Genomic DNA, 17706 nt, shown 5'->3' on the forward strand with positions numbered 1-17706 from the left:
GCAATAACAAATGCTCAGGTAACTTTTTTGCTTCGACAGGACTCCCCTGTGCTCATAAAATCGTCCCTATCATAAAAGAAGACGGTGTCCTGAGAATTGAACAGATACATCATCATTGGAGACTATTACCAAACAATGGGTTCGAAAAACTTCTTGAAGACACCAATACACGAGCTCAGCGAACTTCTATGCAGGCTACAGGGGTTCAACGACTCTCTGACGAGTTTCAAGCCAACGAAAATGCAGATCGGTACATTTTGGACCCCCCACTGAACCTTGGTTTACGAGCTCGTCGTGCTCTTCGAATCACTGCTTCTCAAGCTTTGTCCTCTCAAGGAATTACTGTAGTTCGACCTACACCAATGTTCACCCCATCTACACTGTCTCCTTCGATCCCTCCTGCCTCGCAACGTCTCCCCAGGCCTGCGGCCTCGAATACTGCTCCCCCTCAAGCCGGCAGTGGAAGAATTCTGTCCCAATCTGAGCAATCTGCTCCCTACCGTCCACCACCACCTAAATGTACTCTGGGTGGTAAAAAGCATGCGACTACATGGATGTGTGCTGCGAAAAAAGCGGTGGCAGCAAGAGAGCAGGAGTTATTGGCCAGGATTCAAGAGACAACACAGGATAATGGAGAAAGGATGATGGATACGGCCTCTGTGATGACACCGAGGCCTGCAGAGATGGCGAGGACAGCTTCTGAGGTGGTGAGGACAGGTTCAATGGTACGCATTTCATTGACATGTGTCCTGTCACTTCTTCTCATACACGAGTAAAAGTTTCAAGCTGATGAGAGCAGATAATGAGTCAATACTCCCCCTATCCCTTCCACCCTTCTCCCCACTTCATACCAGGAGCTCCTGGGCCCTCTAATTGGTACCAGAGGCCACCTATGTACCCTCCTGTACCCAATTACTCGAATTTTCAACCTACCTTTTATCCACCGATTTATCCCCCACCATATGCACAGGAAGGACTCGAAAATGGCTCAAACTTTGCAGAAAGGGGTCTTTTAGACGCCAGGAACCGTGGTATGAGACAGGGAATACCCCCTCGCGAGTATAGGCCAGGAGATCATGTCTGAACCATTTTCAACCGGTGGACAGAGGGGTGGAAGAAAAGATCATGTATCTTGGTGAGTTTCTCACTTTTTCATGTAAACTGTTCACCAGCTGATAGAGACAGGTCAGTTCTACAGGTCTACATTGTTTTTAGAAAGAATGCATTAAGGATATGTCATGAAAAAAAAAAGATGCTTAGGTTCATAGGTTTGACGATTGTGCAGAGGGGTCGAAGGAGGGTCCGTGCGGTACCACACGTGGCTTTTTTCTCACTGATAAGGTACACGTGTCACGTGACTTTGTGGCACTTTGTGCACGAAGAGATCTGACTTTGTGCGCAAAGAGGGCCTCCAATTGACTTCCACAAATGGTCAAAATGGTCAAAATGGTCAAACGGTCAAACGGTCAAACGGTCAAACGGTCAAACGGTCAAACGGTCAAACGGTCAAACGGTCATACGGCTTTCGAGGACATTGCTGATTAATGTAACCCACCGGTAGCAGCTCCGATCACGACATCGATATATCCCTTGATCTCGGAGACACCGCCACGCGGTATCAACATTCCCTGTACATGCCCTTCCAATGGACACGACTTCTATCCATATGAGACCCAACATTGAAATATCATCTTCCTCACCAGTCGCTATCAATATGAGTACCTCTCCCATCACACTTTCTTCTGATCATCCTGTTCATGTGAGGCCGGGGACGGAATTTTTGGAAAGGTTCGTCCAAAGATTAGAAAGCTGTATCTACCAGAATATATCCATTTTGGGGATAGGTCCAACAGGTGGAGCTCCCTACAGACCCATAATGACCCTATCAAACATGAGTGGTCAAGAAACAAAGTATTTCATACCTACTCAGGAAGATATTGATCCCACAGCCCCAACAAGGACCGTGGACATTAAGGCATGTGAGTACTTGTGAAACAATATCCAACTGTAGAATTGGAGCTGATATGTCCTAGTGAATCGCTTTGCGACAGCATTGACCATAGCTGCAAGTGGCCCTCCCATATCATCAGAGGATCTCCTGCAAGGGGCTGCTCGCTTTTCTATTATCAAGGAAAATGTTGATGATTATTACTTTATACAAGTAGAACTCAAGAACGACAAAGCAGAAGACAAGGACAAGAAAGTAGAAGATGAGAACAACAATGTGAAATCCAAGAACAATACATTTTTTCACATCCCCAGTGGTGAGGCATTCAGCATACCACTATGCCATGATGCAATACAAACCACTTTCGAGATATGCAAAGCACACAAAACAGAGTCGGATGCATATTTTGCGCTCACAGAAGTCTCTCCTCATGCTGAACCGCCCCCAAGACTGAATGTGGAGATTTATCATATGCTCTATTCATCAATGGAGTTTGAGTGGAAAGTAGCAAGCGAAAAGTTGACAGGCACTGTGGAGAACTCATCCAGGAGTTTGTTGTCACCTATAAGCGAGGAAGATGTGACAGGGTCGGGCACTGGCACAGAATTGGTCTCTGGCGATAGCTCTGTCTCTGGCTATGGTCCAGTCTCCATCAATGGTTCAGCCGATGTGGCGACCTCCGACAAAGACACCTTATAGATAGGACAGGTCTGAGTAACATGCAAAGGAAAGGAAGTCAGGGATCAATGGTAGTAGAGACAGAGATCAGGGTAAGCCTGAGAGGAGGGCAAAATGCTGTCACTGGGCTTGACCTTTCTCTCCACTACAGACCAGTGGTCAACAACCCTTGACTCACTTTGACCTTTGAGGGTGTTGATGTCTAACAGAGACAGGTGAAAGGGTGGATTGTTGTTGGAGAACCAAGGCCAATGTTGCTGCATTCATTTTTACTGCTCAGCAATGTAGTTTACTCTCAATATATATATGTATGTAGCTACTGATCTATATCTCTTGGTACTGACGATACTTAAGGACCGCTGAAGAAGTTGAGGGACCTGCTAACAATATTAGGTGATGTACGGAAGACATGACGCTTTGAAGCTTCACGGGTATAATCGTGACTGGCTGATGATCCGTGTCCCACAGAAGAATACCTGCCATGTTTTCAGATATCCTGCAGACTTTGAGAAACCCTTCCACATGTGCTTCTTGAGTCCCCCTTTGTCTATGTTTGCTGCAGCTGCCCAACTCCCCAAACCTCCTTCATATAATCCTACCTTACTGTCACGGTGTAACGACCCCTAAATGCAGCACCCACATAGTCTGAGTACAGCATCATTGCAGCTGCCATGTCCACGGGACAGAGTTTAGGAGCGGACTCAACAAGGCAAGGAGAGGGTAATTGTGAAGCTGTCCGAGGAAATAAAGTTTCCGCTCCTCATCCGTGGTTACTGCTGTTTTCAAACAAACAACAAGACTCATTGAAAGGGAATAGAGGACCTGAGTCAGCGACTTCAAAGCCTGTCTCGTCATTTTGCCATCAAACCTCCTCAATTCTGGCAACACAAGTGAGAGCACCATGCCAGACGGAGATGATGGTCTTACCTGATGAGTGAGAAGTTGGGGTGAGCGAGTAATCAACACATCATGGTGCATGATGATAAACTGACCAAGCACCTCATCGCTCCAACCGCTCCGCCACCAACTCCAAGATATCGGCCGTGCTCTTGCCGATATTCTTCAGGTCCTTCGTCACTGCCTGCCATACCGGACCATGATGGGGGTTCGCTTTGACGCAATTCTCTATGACAGTATCCTGTCGTTCCTGTTTGTTAGCTCCACCCCATATTCAGTTCCTTCCACATGACTCATTCAATCAAAAAAGTATGGAAAATGAAAATCGCTCGACTCACCTTCTCTCCGTGTTGTCTCTCAAACTTCAACCACCAACCCCACGCGTCACCCCAATCCGGATCGGCGGTAATAGCATTTTGCATCCATTGTCTTGTCTTCTCAATCTTCCTCTCTCCCCAAAACAATCGAGCCACAGCAGAAATGACCGATGGATGTTCACCAGCTTTCTTGAGTGCGTCCACGGATCGACCTTTCCGTTGTTGAGGATTCTCCATGAATATTGCCATAGACCAAAGTAAAGGTGATGTGGGACATTCCTGCATTGCTGAAATCATCAGCCTTTTTTCACACGGGAGTATTCTAAATGACTCACCTCTGGCCAGCAGAGTCTTTGCCTGTTGAGTACCACCAGAACGTTCTTCGACCTTTATACTCTCCGCCCATAGCTCGTCATTCTTAGGATTATACATTCTTCCCCGCTCAAGTAGTGATCTTGCCTTGATAGTCACGCCCGCTTTCTCTTCCAGGCGGGAGGATAAAATCCACAAGGGAACAGACTTGGGACATAATTTACATCCCTGCGCATATGCAGCTCGGGCATTGGCAATGTCATCTCGACTTTCGTAGATCTGTCCTCGGATCATGTGGAGTTTATCAAAGTTGGGGAATTTACGAATGGCTTCGTCGAGAGTTTTCAGAGCGTCGTCCAGCCTATCAAGTTGACGTTCTAACATGGCGGATTTCATCCAGATCTGAATCGTCAGCGCAGCGACATGATAGTATGGAAGTGAACATACCCTCTCGGTATTGGCTTGAGCCCGGGCCTTTTGTAATATTTGCATGGCGGCGTCCATTTGATTCGTTTCTGATGCAATCTTAGCCGCAGCAAGGAAAATTGACTCGGAGTCTTCATTCTGCTTGAAAGCTTCGGCAAGGATGGCCTGGGCACCCGCGACATCGCCTCCGACCCATTTCTCCTTGGCGGCCATGAGCCACAAAACCTCTGCCCTAGGACATTGTTGGACACCCTTCGCGAGTATCTCATGTACAGCTTGTCTGGTGACGTCAGCCTGGTATCCTTACCTGAAGACCAGAACAACTTACGGTGATCCGTGCGCTTTCTCAAATTCAGCCGCTCGACGCCATACTGACGAGGAATTAGGGAATGTCTCCAGCAATACAACAAAGCACGCTCTGGCGACCTCGAAGAATCCCCCCTTCTCCGCTCGCTCTGCATCTTCCAGCCATACGTTCTTCCTGTCCTCGTCCTCTACATCCAAGTGAATGGTCGCCTTGACGATAGCTTGAGCCGTCAGGGGACTGCCATCCTGCTCGCACTTCTCGGCTTCCTGTAGCCACTGTTCCCGGGACATCACGACTTGATTCTTTCGTAAAGAGCTAAGAGCAAGGGCCATAAGCTTGTCCACTTGAACGGCCAGTTTCCGCCTAGACTCATCTTCGTCCTCCTCTTTGACCTGCGTGACCGCCGCCGGGGACTGCTCTGCTAGCCGACCTGCAGCTATCCAGATTTCGTGTGAGGTAGGAATACGCTGTCGAGCGGAGTTCAGAACCTTCCGGGCATTTTCGGGTGTTTCGAGACGAGCGAGAGTGAGCCACAGTTCCACGGACGTCGGGATGACCTCGACGGCGCGAGTGAGGAGAATACGAGCATCTTCGGGATCGTCCTCTAGGTTCACCGTCTCCTTCCAGAGTCCAACGGAATTGGGAATGAATTCGAGAGCTGATCATTAGCTGCATTTCTGTATTTCCTGAGAGCGACAAACCTTTTCTCAAGACTCGTTTCTTTGCAGCGACATCGCTCTCCAAGGATGCAGCTTTCAACCATATTTTGACCGAAGTTGGCACGTGCTGGACGGCCTTGCCTAGTATAATTTTTGCATTTTCAGGAGTCTGTGACAGTTAGCCAGCTTCAACGATTGATGCCAAAACTTACGTTGAGTTCGGCAGCATGAAACCAAACATCCTCGTTGTTTGGGCACTTCTCACAGCCTTCAGCAATGATCTTCCGAGCCTGTACCATCTTCTTGGCGTGTACTTCGAGAGATGCTGCAGCGATCCATCCTGGTGCGTGCTTAGGGTTACTAGCGATCAGGTTTTGAAGCAGTTGGCGAGCTTGCTTGATGTCACTGGCAGTCAGCTTCCAATCCTCACGAGGCGGTCTTTCAACTTACCCTATCTGTGCGTCTGTCTGGAGGATCTGACTATTGAGAGCAGTCATGTAGCCTCGTGGATCGATGCTGGTAGATGAACCGTTCGTGGCGTCCTGTGAAGCCTACATGAAATCAGCTGAAGCCTACGATACGCAAATTGACCACTGACCTGATCGAGACGCAACGAAAGCACTCGGTCCCTAGCATTACCAATGGAGACAAAGTCAGTCATGGTCCCGTCCGTCGCGGGAGTGTCAAATCCGCCATTCTGAGTGATTAGTGGAAATTCTTGGATGCGAAGCGGACGTACCTCTTGCTGCATAGGGTCTAGTTCCCCCAATACCACATTCCGTGCGGCAGCGTCGGCTAGAACGGTGTCACTGACGGCGTAACTTTTCCCGTTTTGATTTTCCTCGAGACGAAGATTGTGTTTTCTCCGCTTTCCCGTCAGATTTCCGGCCTCCGGTATAGCATTCCAGTCCGAGTCTTTCAAAGTCGACATTGATCGCTTCAAATCTGCAAATTGAGTTTGCAGCTTCGGGTTTTTTGCTCGCTCCTTCTCAGCTGCAGTGGCTTCTGCGGCATCTCTGCTCATGAGACAGACCCAATATCGTGTATCAAAGGGGAGATGTAATTTGCCACTCACCGCCTCGCTTTCCTCCTAGCGTCCATGCGTTCGTCTACACTATCCCATATTTTGTCTGCTTCCTCGTCATCGGCCTCATAAACCGTACCAGCGAATAAGTTTCGTTCATCATCGGGATCTTGGATAGCATCGGGATCGGGTATCTCTTCGCCCCTCTTTGCTTGGGCTTCCCTGTTGCCTATCAGTTGAGCAGGGTATTGATTTGAGAAGTAGCAACTCACGCTATGGTCTCTGCTGATGGTCCTTCTCGAGCCGGACCGATATCAGATCTGGTGGTGAAACCTGAAGCTCTGATCAAGTTAGCAATATAATGATACATGAAAAGTAGAAAGACTGACCCTCGACCGAGACCTGCGACGTAGGATGCCGGAGCGGCCATCTGTGAACGGTCAGCTCTTGCACGTCATATGGAGAGCTAAAACCTACCTGTAAGAACCTGTACCGGACATCTTTGGGCACATGTCTCACTGTCCCGACGTTGGACATGATGAGAAAACGGACGATTTGTGGGTGGAAAAGTGAAAGAGAAAAGTTGAGGAAAATGAAAACAATAGGTGATATCGTGAGCGAGGTGAGACGCAAAGTGGGGGTATCTAATAACGTCACCCCACGTGCTTGATCTTTTGCCACCCAAACTCATCTTTCGCTTGGTCAGAAATCGCAGAAACCTCGGTCATACAAAAGACAAAGTAGTATACACTTATAGGTGGTGGTGGTAGAGGAAAGAGCTTGCATAGACATCATGACAAACACCATTGAAACACCTGTATCACTTAGACTGTCATCTGTGAAGAATATAATCATCGTGTTGTCCGGAAAAGGTATGTCCCCAACCCCTTCCTCACTCCCGTGCTATTGCTGATCTTATCAGGTGGGGTCGGTAAATCATCATCCTCTGTTCAGCTCGCTCTGTCTCTACTCTCTCTGACTCCCACGACCAGAGTCGGCCTTCTTGACCTAGATCTCACCGGTCCTTCGATACCTCGCATGGTCGGTCTCGACGTTCCAACAGCCACTGTGCATCAGTCCTCGGCCGGCTGGGTTCCGGTGTATGTTGATCAAGGCCGACGATTGGGTGTCATGAGTATTGCCTTTTTGCTCAAGGATAGAGGGGATAGCGTTGTCTGGCGAGGACCCAAGAAAGATGGGATGATCCGTCAATTTCTCTCAGAGGTTCGATGGGGAGATTTGGATTATTTGGTCATTGACACTCCTCCCGGTTCGTATCATCCAATTCTCCTCTTACTGGCTACGCTGACAATCATAGGCACATCAGACGAACACATATCTCTTATGACGCACTTACACCCTCTTTTCAGTCCCAACCTTTCTCGACCAACCACACCTTCGTCCATACTCATCACCACTCCTCAAACCACGGCCCTGAATGACACTATCAAATCCTTATCTTTCACCAAAAAACTCGCTCTTCCAGTATTAGGATTAGTGGAAAACATGTCAGGTTACGTCTGTCCTTGTTGCGGAGAAATCAACGATTGTTTCGGCCGCGGCGGAGGAGAGGATATGGCTCATCGAAATGAACTCCCTTTCCTTGGTCGGGTGCCTATCGATACTGTGCTTGTGAGCCTTTTGGATGCAGCATCCAAGGGTGATGTTCCTAATACCAATCCTGTCAACGGGTCCGAGGTCGGCGAAGGAATAACACAGGATCTTGAAGAATTCCCCTTATTACAAAGGTATCTACAAACGACATCATCCACCGTTTGGCGGGATATCACCAGGGGTATCTTGGACGGCATTCAGGTGAGAAGACAAGAGATTACAAGTCGATTATCAGATTCTTCATCAATCTCATCATGATCAAAACCATAATCGTAATCCATTTGGCATGGCGACGCTTTAACATCTTTACCATCTTCAATGCAAACTCCTGCCTTTAGCAGCACCTTTGATACAATTCTCGATTGCCACTTCATACCTTTACTTCCGACTTTTGTTTTCTTCTCTTTTTTCTCTCAAATCCTTCTTTTTTCGTCTGACCATTTTGACCGCATGGTTAGCCCGGAAAGGTCCCTTTGACACCAGTTTCATCCTCCTACCACCACTTGACAAGATGCATTTAGGCTACAAAGGGACATCCTGAGAACCTTCTCACGCTGACTTGATCGGCCGAGGGTATCCCCGGTATCTGAATGAGGGGTGGGATGATCGGCAGTTTGTGAGAGCTGACCACTTTGTTGACTTGCTGAATCGTCGTGGGTTGGAAGGTGACGAGATTATCTTACTATTCTTTCTCTCTTCATCAGGATATCGGACAACCCACTACCGACATGTTCTGGGTCTCATGGGCAATCACTTTGTTGTTGTGGGGCTTAGGACCGAGGAAAGTACTAGCGAGCGCCCAAATCAGTGTGCCCGACCTACCAGGAGTAAGTCGGCGAGCTAACGTTTGGCGGTTTACCTGAAGGCTGACATACCAGTGTCAACCAGTGGCTATAACATGGACAGGTGGTACGGGTCCTTATCATGTTTGGGTTATTCAGTCAGGTCAAGATAATGCCACTCCTCTGTCAGTCTTTCTCGCCAACTTTTGGATCATGACTAATCGAATAGTGAGGATTTCGGGGTAGTAAGCGCTGCGGCTATGGTATGGGTAGTGAACATCCCTGTAGGCTCTTCAGTCACATTTGCATTGCAAGATCAAACCGGTCAAACGGTTTATTCGGATCCTCGGACCATTGGTACGTAAGAAAATCCTTTAACTACCTTTATCCAGACTGATGAAAAGGACAAGGTTCCTGTCCTGCTCCAAGTACAACAACGACTCCTCCTGCACCCCCACCGTCCACTGCACCTGCACCTGCGCCTACTTCTCACGAACCTGCGCCTACATCATCTCCAATCTCGAGCTCTACAACGACTCAACCCCAACCAGCACCTCCAACATCTACTCCCACCAGCACACCAACCCCCAGTGTTGTGTCCAATCCTGCTTCAAGTTCAATTTCAAGTTCCAGTGTCAGTTTACCTGGCGTATTCAGTGGTAGTGGACCAGTTCTAGCTCTTCCCTCTTCCGGCTCTGGTGATACGACCTCTTCGAGCAGTCGATCTATGACGATATCGCTTGTCAGTATGCCTTCCGGATCCTGGTCAAGTGGAATGATCAGTGAGACACTCACCATATCCGGATCGACCAGTGTCGTAGCTGGGGTACCGGTGACCGGTGAGTTCTCGCTACCTTCACGATCTTGTTTTTCCTCGCTTACGCTAAGAAGCCGGAGATCCTGAGTCTGCTCAAAGTAACAAGCCATCATCATCCAGTGAGTTGGTTCATGCACGGGATTCATCATATCTAATAATCAGTCAACGGAGGCAAGATCGCAGGTCTCGCTATTGGGATTGTATCACTCGTTTCAGCTCTTGGGTTTGTTGTCAGTATCATCTACTGTTCTCGAAGACGACGACGACAAGGTTCCGTAAGTCTATCTATCAACATTATTGCATTTTATGGAGATTGACAAATAGGATCGATGGAGAAAAGCTCAATCCGGTTTGACCACATGGGTATCTGATAATTCACTGACTCCTATACCTTATCCATTACCTAGTGAGAAATCTCGACCTCCAACACCAGAAACATCTATCGCTTCTGTTGAAGCCCATGCGCACACTCATCAACCCTATATGACCGAGTCTCCGACTCTCGGTCGTCGATTATCAGGCAATAGCGAACAACAAGGCTTTTTCGCTTATCGTCCACCGGGCGCTTCACCAATACATGGATTCGCCACTCGATCGTATTTTTCCAACTCTACCACCGACCCTGAATCTTCTCCGTCTGTGGTAAACATGCCAGCCCTACCGGACACTGCAGCTCTTCTCCCTGATAATCGACATGCACGAAATGATTCTTTTCAGAATTATGATCAAAGAGAAAGTTTCAACTCCACAATCGCTTACACACATGAACAAGGAGTAGAAGATAATTCCTCCGAGAGGAATTCCATATCATCATTAGGTTCCATGTTACCTCCCACATTGGATCGATTACAAATTCCAAAGATGACTTTAGAACGTAAAACACTTACTCCTATAAACGAATCTCCAACTTCTCTTCCATATGGTTCCCCCAGATCACTACTTCCGACTTATAAAACCAACGCACCACATTCAAATTTACCGAGTGCAGCACCATCAAGTATGATTTTCCATTCCAACGTTTCTCATAGTCCTTCGAGTCGATCAAGAAGGACAGGTGCACCTTCGACCGTCACTGCCCTGACGAGAGACATGCGTTTCTCCGAAGCACCTACCGGGATTTTCACGGCGGAAAGAGGATATGATGGTGATGGAGATGAGACAAGAAGAGAGACAACATTTTCTGTTCCAGAAACCAGACCGACTAGTCGTGATTTCAACCTTATGGATGATCTGGAATGGCAATCATCCAAACGTCAAACAACGAAGACAATACAAACGTCGAGAACGATGAGGGATGTACCGCTCAGTGCGGCATTGACGGATGAGAGTTGGATGCGACATTGATAAGAGAAAAAAACCATCATGTCAGGGTTTCAACTAGGAAGAATGGAATGGAAGGGGATCATCTCATGATCAGACATGTGCAGGACACAGCTGAATGTTGTAACACGGTACCACAAGTACTCATAATACATGAATCCATTTCACATTCATATCACATTCATCCCACAATCATATTACTTCCATAGGCACCACTTTCATCTTTGCCTTTCCTGATGATTGTCCTACAGTATCATATTGTATATCACCATATTGAATTGTGCTCCTTCTTCTCTGAGACGATTCATACATCTCAAAATATTCGTAAGTCCTGACATTGGATATATCAAATCAGATCATATTGAGTATCTGATGGTTTTGTCCCACGTAATCATCCACCATTCAACCTTTATTCCCACGACTCCAAGCCTCCATTTCAAGATCCCACTTTGAGGTCCTTTACCACACGCAACCTCCTTCCACCACTTTTTGGGTCGGTTTCATGGATACCTTCGATCCCCTGTCCCTTTGTTCCTTTGTCTTTGTCTTCGTCGTATGTTACGTATTGCGGCAGAATCGGAATTGGTTCTCGCGGTTTGACATGTTTCAAAGATGGCAGCATGGGAATCGCGCATGCTGGAAATATCACCTTCCTCCAATGTCACTAACTCTGAGCTTTTCTTTTACTGACTCAGCTACGGAACAAGTCTGTCTAGGTCAATAGCCCTCCAAGAGGTGTAGTTCAGTAACGGTTATTCTGACTAGACAAGAGATCCAGAATTGGGAATTTCGTAATTGATGAAGAGAAAATGTTGGTAGTAGAGAAAGACGTTATCGAACATATTTCCCTTCCACCCTTGAAAGCCGTAAGTTCATTCATTAGAGTTTCTGAAGTCCAATCGGGTCTCATGCATCTGATACCGTGAAGTGGGAGGGAAGGATGAGGTTGAAAGTCGAAGTCATGATCATAATGAGAGACTAATGTGAAGTGTGAAAAGGCAGAGATAACATGGTCTGGTTCGGCACCATTTTCCGTATGGATCATTCAAAGTGGAGTGGATAATGCACCTGCATTGTAAGTTTCTTCTGATTTTCACTTTCGTTTGCCATTGGAGACGTACTGTCTTGTGTCTTGTTGATGCCTCACTGGATAAGGGTGTGAAACCCGAGAGGAGAGGTCAGAAAGAGTCAACTAGAATGGCGGGTGAGATAGAGATGTAGAGGTGAAGATTGTACCAGGGAGGAAAGGGGAAAAGAAACTCAGAATTCTACTTACTAATGAAAATAGAGAATCATGGCCTTCGACCAGTGATACATCAATGGAATGGACTGTTGACCAACCTGAAGGATCAGACCTGACTTTTGTAGTACAGGATAATTCTGGTAATTTGGAATATTCAGGTAAATCTGAGTTTCATTAACCCACCTCAACTTTTCGTTTCCTCCGTCTCAAGTACACTTTCTCAGCTGCTGGATCTGATATGAGATGATATTCGGATGGACTGTCGATTCGACTGCCAGGGCATTCGGCGTGACGAGTTGATGGGTGTTGCGATAGATTTAATGCTGATGATCAGAACCTCAAGTTGTCGGTGAGTATCCCACCATACCTGTCTAAGTTACCTGTTGCTGTCCCGTTCTTGGAAGTCGATAAGATGACGGAAGATGTTGATGATTAGCTTCCGGAAGTTGTGGTCAATCTTCCTCTCCTCACTCGTCAAAACCTTCCACACCCACTTCCCAAACTTCTCAAACATCCAAAACTTCCAAATCTACCACTCCGACATCTGCTTCCCCTACCCCGTCTGTTTCTTCTTCTAATCTGACATCTTCCACAGATTCGTCTCTTACTTCCTCGCCTTCCCTTCTGTCCGATTCACCTCCGTCCGATTCTTCCCCTCCGGCAAACTTACCTGCCCAGACATCTTCATCCCTATCTCCCACTTTATCATTACCCATCTTCTCTTCTCCTTCCTCTGCTCAGACTCCAACCTCTCTCAGCTCCCTGTCGTCCAGTGGGACGAAAATCACAAGCGGATCGAAAAAGCCATCGTCTAGCGTTTCCACGAGTAATACCAATGCACCTGTCATTGGGACCATACCTGGACCTTCTTGTGAGTTCTTTCCTCTGTCGTATTACCCGCGTTCTCCAAAAGCTTCTCGTCTCCGTCTAATCGTTTTGGCTCGTCTCAGCCGCAGCTCCATTTGTGGTTCAGGGATAAACATAGACCATCTTGAACGGTCAGTTCGTGTTTGTCCAGCTACGAGGACATTGCTTGGTAGAGATAGTGAATGTGGAAGGAAGGAAGTTGAACTAATGATACAGTGGACGTGCCAAAATTAGTAGCTATAACCCTAGGTGTATTAGCGGCATTAAGTTTGATCATATTTTTATCTTTCCTTTATCTCCGAAGACGTAGAAAATTCATTGGACCTACTTATCTTCGACATAATCCAGATGGACGAGAGGTGAGTGTAAATGAGTACACGTCTCCTTTTCTCCTTCTTTTCCTTCTCCTCCTTCTCCATATTTTCCTTCTCCTTCTCCTTCTTTTCACGCGTCGAGTTCTCATCCAATTTCATCCTGTTGAACACCGTATTCTAAGTCCCATTCTTGAGAGAAAGACAAGATATCACTTAAAGAGAGAAATATCACACGAAACTGATATCCTTAGCATACCGAATCCCATCCATTCAGTCAAAGACTACTCGCTTGGTTGGTAGATTCTTCTCGAAGCGAATATACGACTTCCAGTTTACGTCCTCCTCACCCCCTTCAAAGTACGTGGGAGAAATTAGAAGATGGAAGAGATTCTTGGATCCCACAAACTCCACCTACGGAATATACAACCATTCTGAACGGAAACCGACCTGTTTCTTTGCCTGTTAGAGGAAGTGGGGCTGTGGATAAAGTAAGAAGAACGGTTTCGTATTTCGGACTTGTCAAACTTCCCACTTCAGAAGATATGATAGGAGGTGTACCGGTCTTAAAACCCACTTGGAACGAAGGACAAGGACAAGGAATAGGATTGGGATATGAGAATGAAGAAGGGAACGGAAACGAACAAGGAGAAGTCAAAGGAGAAGGGATAAAGAGAGGAAATGGAAGTCAAAATGGGCATACAGGGAAAAGTGTAGGGGAGACAAGAGAAGGTGAAAGAAATATATTCATACCTTATCCTCATCCCGCTCGACAATCAACTTCAACCATATCCCATTCGTTCGACTCTGGTATGTCAGACCGTACTTTCGGATCGACCGATTTAAACTCTTCAAATGATTTAAACCTCATACCGGAGGGCACCCGAGATCAGAATATCCATGAAACGCCGAATGAAGATTGGAAAACATCCGATTCGTCGTCGAGTGGATGGTTGAACGCATTAGGATTATCGAACCTAAATCCTTCTAGTCCAGTTCCTTCTAGTAAAATATTACATACTCCCAGACAATCACCTTTTGGAAAGTTCTCTCCAAGAAAGATGTTTTCGAGTTTCTTACGACGGAATGGAAGGTATGGAAACGAAAGGGTTTATTCAGTTGATGCTCCGCAATCTGTAACGACAAAATATGATGAGAAGTAAACGGGTTGTGAGTATGTGTGTAGACTTATGTAATTGATAATTCGTGGAACGTGTCTCATGTAACCAGTTTCTATTAGTGTATTGTCCTTGAAATGTGAAACCGTCAAATCAGTGAAATATTCGAATTTTCTTCCGAATCAAAAAGTAAGTCATCAAGGAAAGATGAGCAGCTGACACTTATCAGCAGTCAGTCAGAAAGATGACATCGTTATGCATTAGTCAGTTTTCCTTGACTACTGTCTCCTCTTCCATCTTGACGACTTTAGCCTCTCCTTCTTCCAACTCACCATTGACAGCCTCATCGGATTTACGTTTCTGTCCTATGACAGTTTTAGCCCTTGATCCTGGACCCCAATGGGGTGTAGGGTTGACTTGATAGAAGACGACCTTTTCACCTCTCTCAAATTTGGCTACATCAGGATGGGGTGTGAAGTCGATTTTGTGACTGTCAATCAGTATGAAGAATTTCCGCGCATCACGATTATTCATCCCATCTCCGCTCACTTGATCTTCAAATACATATGAACAGCCCTGTGTAAGAGGAAGTAGCAGCAAAAGGTCAAGGGAAGATTGTAGGTTTTGATAGAGACAAAGGGCGGGCAATAGAAATACTCACGTGATCTCCTTCTCTATTAATTTCCGTGCTGGACTATCTTCCGGGACTTTGTCCATTCTGACAGGCACCTTCTTGATATGTTCCCTGACGATATCATAGATGAAACTTCTAGGAGCGTCCGTTTTGATACTACCTTGCGAAGCATGAGAACGGGATACTCTGTAGTTTGCATTGAGTAACGCTGAGATGACTTGAGAGGAAGGAGAGCTGATTGCGTGTAAGGCTCCGTGGATCTTGTTGGAGGTGAAGTAAAAAGGATCGGATATTTCCTTAGAGTCAGCTGAGCATTCTGACACTTTCCCCAACATCCTGATGGCGAGGTAGCCAGCTGTCGTCCTGCATGTCCCAGACCATATAATTGGAGTAGACGATTACTTAGCTAGAGCCGACAGTCTGATTGTCGAAAAGGGGGATTCAGACTAATGGAAACGATAACCAGGTTCTACAAACAAGACCTCGAATAGACTCACATTCTGTGCGATTGTCAACATTCCCCACATCCTCGACCAAGTCCCATAATGTTCTTTATCCCCTTCAATACCCTTCAACACCCTTCCCACAAACTCAGTATCATGTAATGGCCCGAGCCACATGGGTCCTCCCACATGCATCGTCGAACCGCATTCTTCACATTTACTACCTTCACCGACTGGCCCCACAGCAGCTTTGTGCACATCATATGTACCACCTTTCTTATTCTCACGAACGGCGGTACGGCCAAAGGGTTGGATGAGGAAGCTGTGACAATACGAGCAACTGTACGTGATACCCGTTTGACTGTTTGTCAACTCTTAGACCTGAATTGTGATAATAAGTGAGAGAGGGATGAACTAAATTATGTGGACCCACCTGGAGAGGTATTTGACTTTCTCTGCACCATTGTGAACACGGATGAAAACACGACAGTAAAAATCGATGGAAAGGGAAAGAAGAGGGACGATGTATTTGCCGTACCTTCCGGCTGTTGTTGCCAGAGAGTTGAGCATGAGACGAAGGGCAACTTCGTGAGAATATTCCGCGTTGACACTGACACCTCCGTAATTGGAGAAACTACACTTTCAGCGTACCGCACATCATCCTGCCTAAGGCTTGTTTTCGAATTGAAGACCAAGGCTACGCACAATTGGGCTAAATGCCCCATAGACTTGGATGATACCTTAGACGAAGAGATGCGTCACAACTCACCACTTCTCCGGATAGTGTGACCCCGCCAACACCGCCATGTCCGTACACGTCACACACAATAGTCCTCCGTCTGCCACGCAGTTGATTGCGGCATCGATGAAAGGCACTGCAGTACCGTATGGATCAAGATCCACCACCTCTATCCGTCTATTATCCGCTCGTTGTTGATACATGAATGCACTAACGTCAGATAAATGTCGGTGAGATCTTCTGAGACACACATACCAAGCATCTCCTTGATTCACCCTTACTCTACCTTTACAGTTGAATCTCCTACCATAAGAATATTCAGAATGTGCAGATGCACCATTCATGGCCTCCTCTTCAGAAATGATCGGTTGGACTTCCTCGACAGGTAGTGAAGTTTCTTGTTCCGAGGTAGACACTGAAGGTCCTGAGTCTGGGTCGTCTTCACCAACACTGTTATATCGAACATTCATTTTCATTGCTTCGCATGCAGAAGGAGAGAGATCATTTGCTAATACTAACCTGCAGCTCAGCCTCGTGACCGTCATCGCTACGTCGAATTTGGTGGCTGATATGGTTGGAAGGTTGTAAAGTAAAGTAAAGTAAAAAGCTCACTTGACATTATCTATCTCCTTTGCATAACGTATCGATCTCAAGCCCGTGGCTGATAATGCTTCCAGTATGGTGATTTGAGGTGTCCTGAATGCCTACGACACAGTCAGCCGCGCCGATGTTCAAATGGTCAAGCCTGAACTCACTTCTCGAAAACGTGAAGGGCCCGGTCTAGGCACTTCGGCATCCGCTTTATGCTCTGAATCGCCAGCTGATAATGAGCTATAAAAGCCTAAACGGATGCTGCTCAAACTGACCATGATTCCCATTCTCAATTGGCGATTTACCGTCTTCATCAGGCTGTTTCTGTTTCCTCCGCCTGCCTCCGCCCTTGTCCTGCTTCGCTCTCCAACGATTCCGCAGTTCCTCCGATCGTGTCTCATTGAACGTCCGGATGACTGCCACACTCAGATCTCGATTATACTGCTGTACAGGGTTAAGGAAGGCCGTTTGGGCAGTTGGAACGAGAATGGTGGTTGTACTCTCCGTATGGGGCTTGTGATCCCGTGGTATACCCCCTGGAAGGTCGATGGTATGGGAAGCGGTCATCGTGTGTTGGCTGTGATACCTTGACGAGATTACGAAGTTCTTGGTGGACTTCTCTAGTTGTGCCAAGACATGAGACCTGACGAGTCTGTATG

The 17706-nt window shown here is 46.8% G+C and overlaps 4 protein-coding genes across 4 annotated transcripts; 2 read left to right on the top strand and 2 right to left on the bottom strand.

Annotated features, from left to right (window-relative positions):
- Positions 1-1876: 1876 nt before the first annotated feature.
- Positions 1877-2647, top strand: TREMEDRAFT_61350 (uncharacterized protein; the record flags this gene model as incomplete). Its single annotated transcript, XM_007003559.1, has 2 exons — positions 1877-1979; positions 2052-2647. 2 exons carry the CDS (start codon positions 1877-1879, stop codon positions 2645-2647), a joined length of 699 nt encoding a protein of 232 aa, XP_007003621.1.
- Positions 2648-3626: 979 nt separating this feature from the next.
- On the bottom strand, positions 3627-7105 carry TREMEDRAFT_61351 (uncharacterized protein; the record flags this gene model as incomplete). The annotated part of the gene is made up of 14 exons (XM_007003560.1): positions 3627-3773; positions 3862-4127; positions 4176-4554; positions 4600-4858; positions 4907-5543; positions 5587-5713; positions 5757-5949; positions 5995-6095; positions 6143-6241; positions 6284-6560; positions 6620-6790; positions 6841-6909; positions 6958-6998; positions 7046-7105. The coding sequence occupies 14 exons, from the start codon at positions 7103-7105 to the stop codon at positions 3627-3629; spliced, it is 2826 nt and encodes a 941-aa protein (XP_007003622.1).
- Positions 7106-7302: 197 nt separating this feature from the next.
- Positions 7303-8221, top strand: TREMEDRAFT_38419 (uncharacterized protein; the record flags this gene model as incomplete). Its single annotated transcript, XM_007003259.1, has 3 exons — positions 7303-7440; positions 7491-7838; positions 7887-8221. Coding segments are annotated over exons 1-3 (762 nt in total), but the record flags the coding sequence as incomplete, so codon positions are not given.
- Positions 8222-14411: 6190 nt separating this feature from the next.
- On the bottom strand, positions 14412-17614 carry TREMEDRAFT_68241 (uncharacterized protein; the record flags this gene model as incomplete). Its single annotated transcript, XM_007003653.1, has 10 exons — positions 14412-14506; positions 14973-15130; positions 15302-15570; positions 15772-16078; positions 16151-16351; positions 16487-16666; positions 16712-16975; positions 17069-17160; positions 17212-17276; positions 17353-17614. The coding sequence occupies 10 exons, from the start codon at positions 17612-17614 to the stop codon at positions 14412-14414; spliced, it is 1893 nt and encodes a 630-aa protein (XP_007003715.1).
- Between the last annotated feature and the right edge of the window lie 92 nt (positions 17615-17706).

The sequence above is a fragment of the Tremella mesenterica genome (genome assembly GCF_000271645.1).
Source record: "Tremella mesenterica DSM 1558 unplaced genomic scaffold TREMEscaffold_3, whole genome shotgun sequence".
Taxonomy (NCBI): Eukaryota; Fungi; Basidiomycota; class Tremellomycetes; order Tremellales; family Tremellaceae; genus Tremella; species Tremella mesenterica.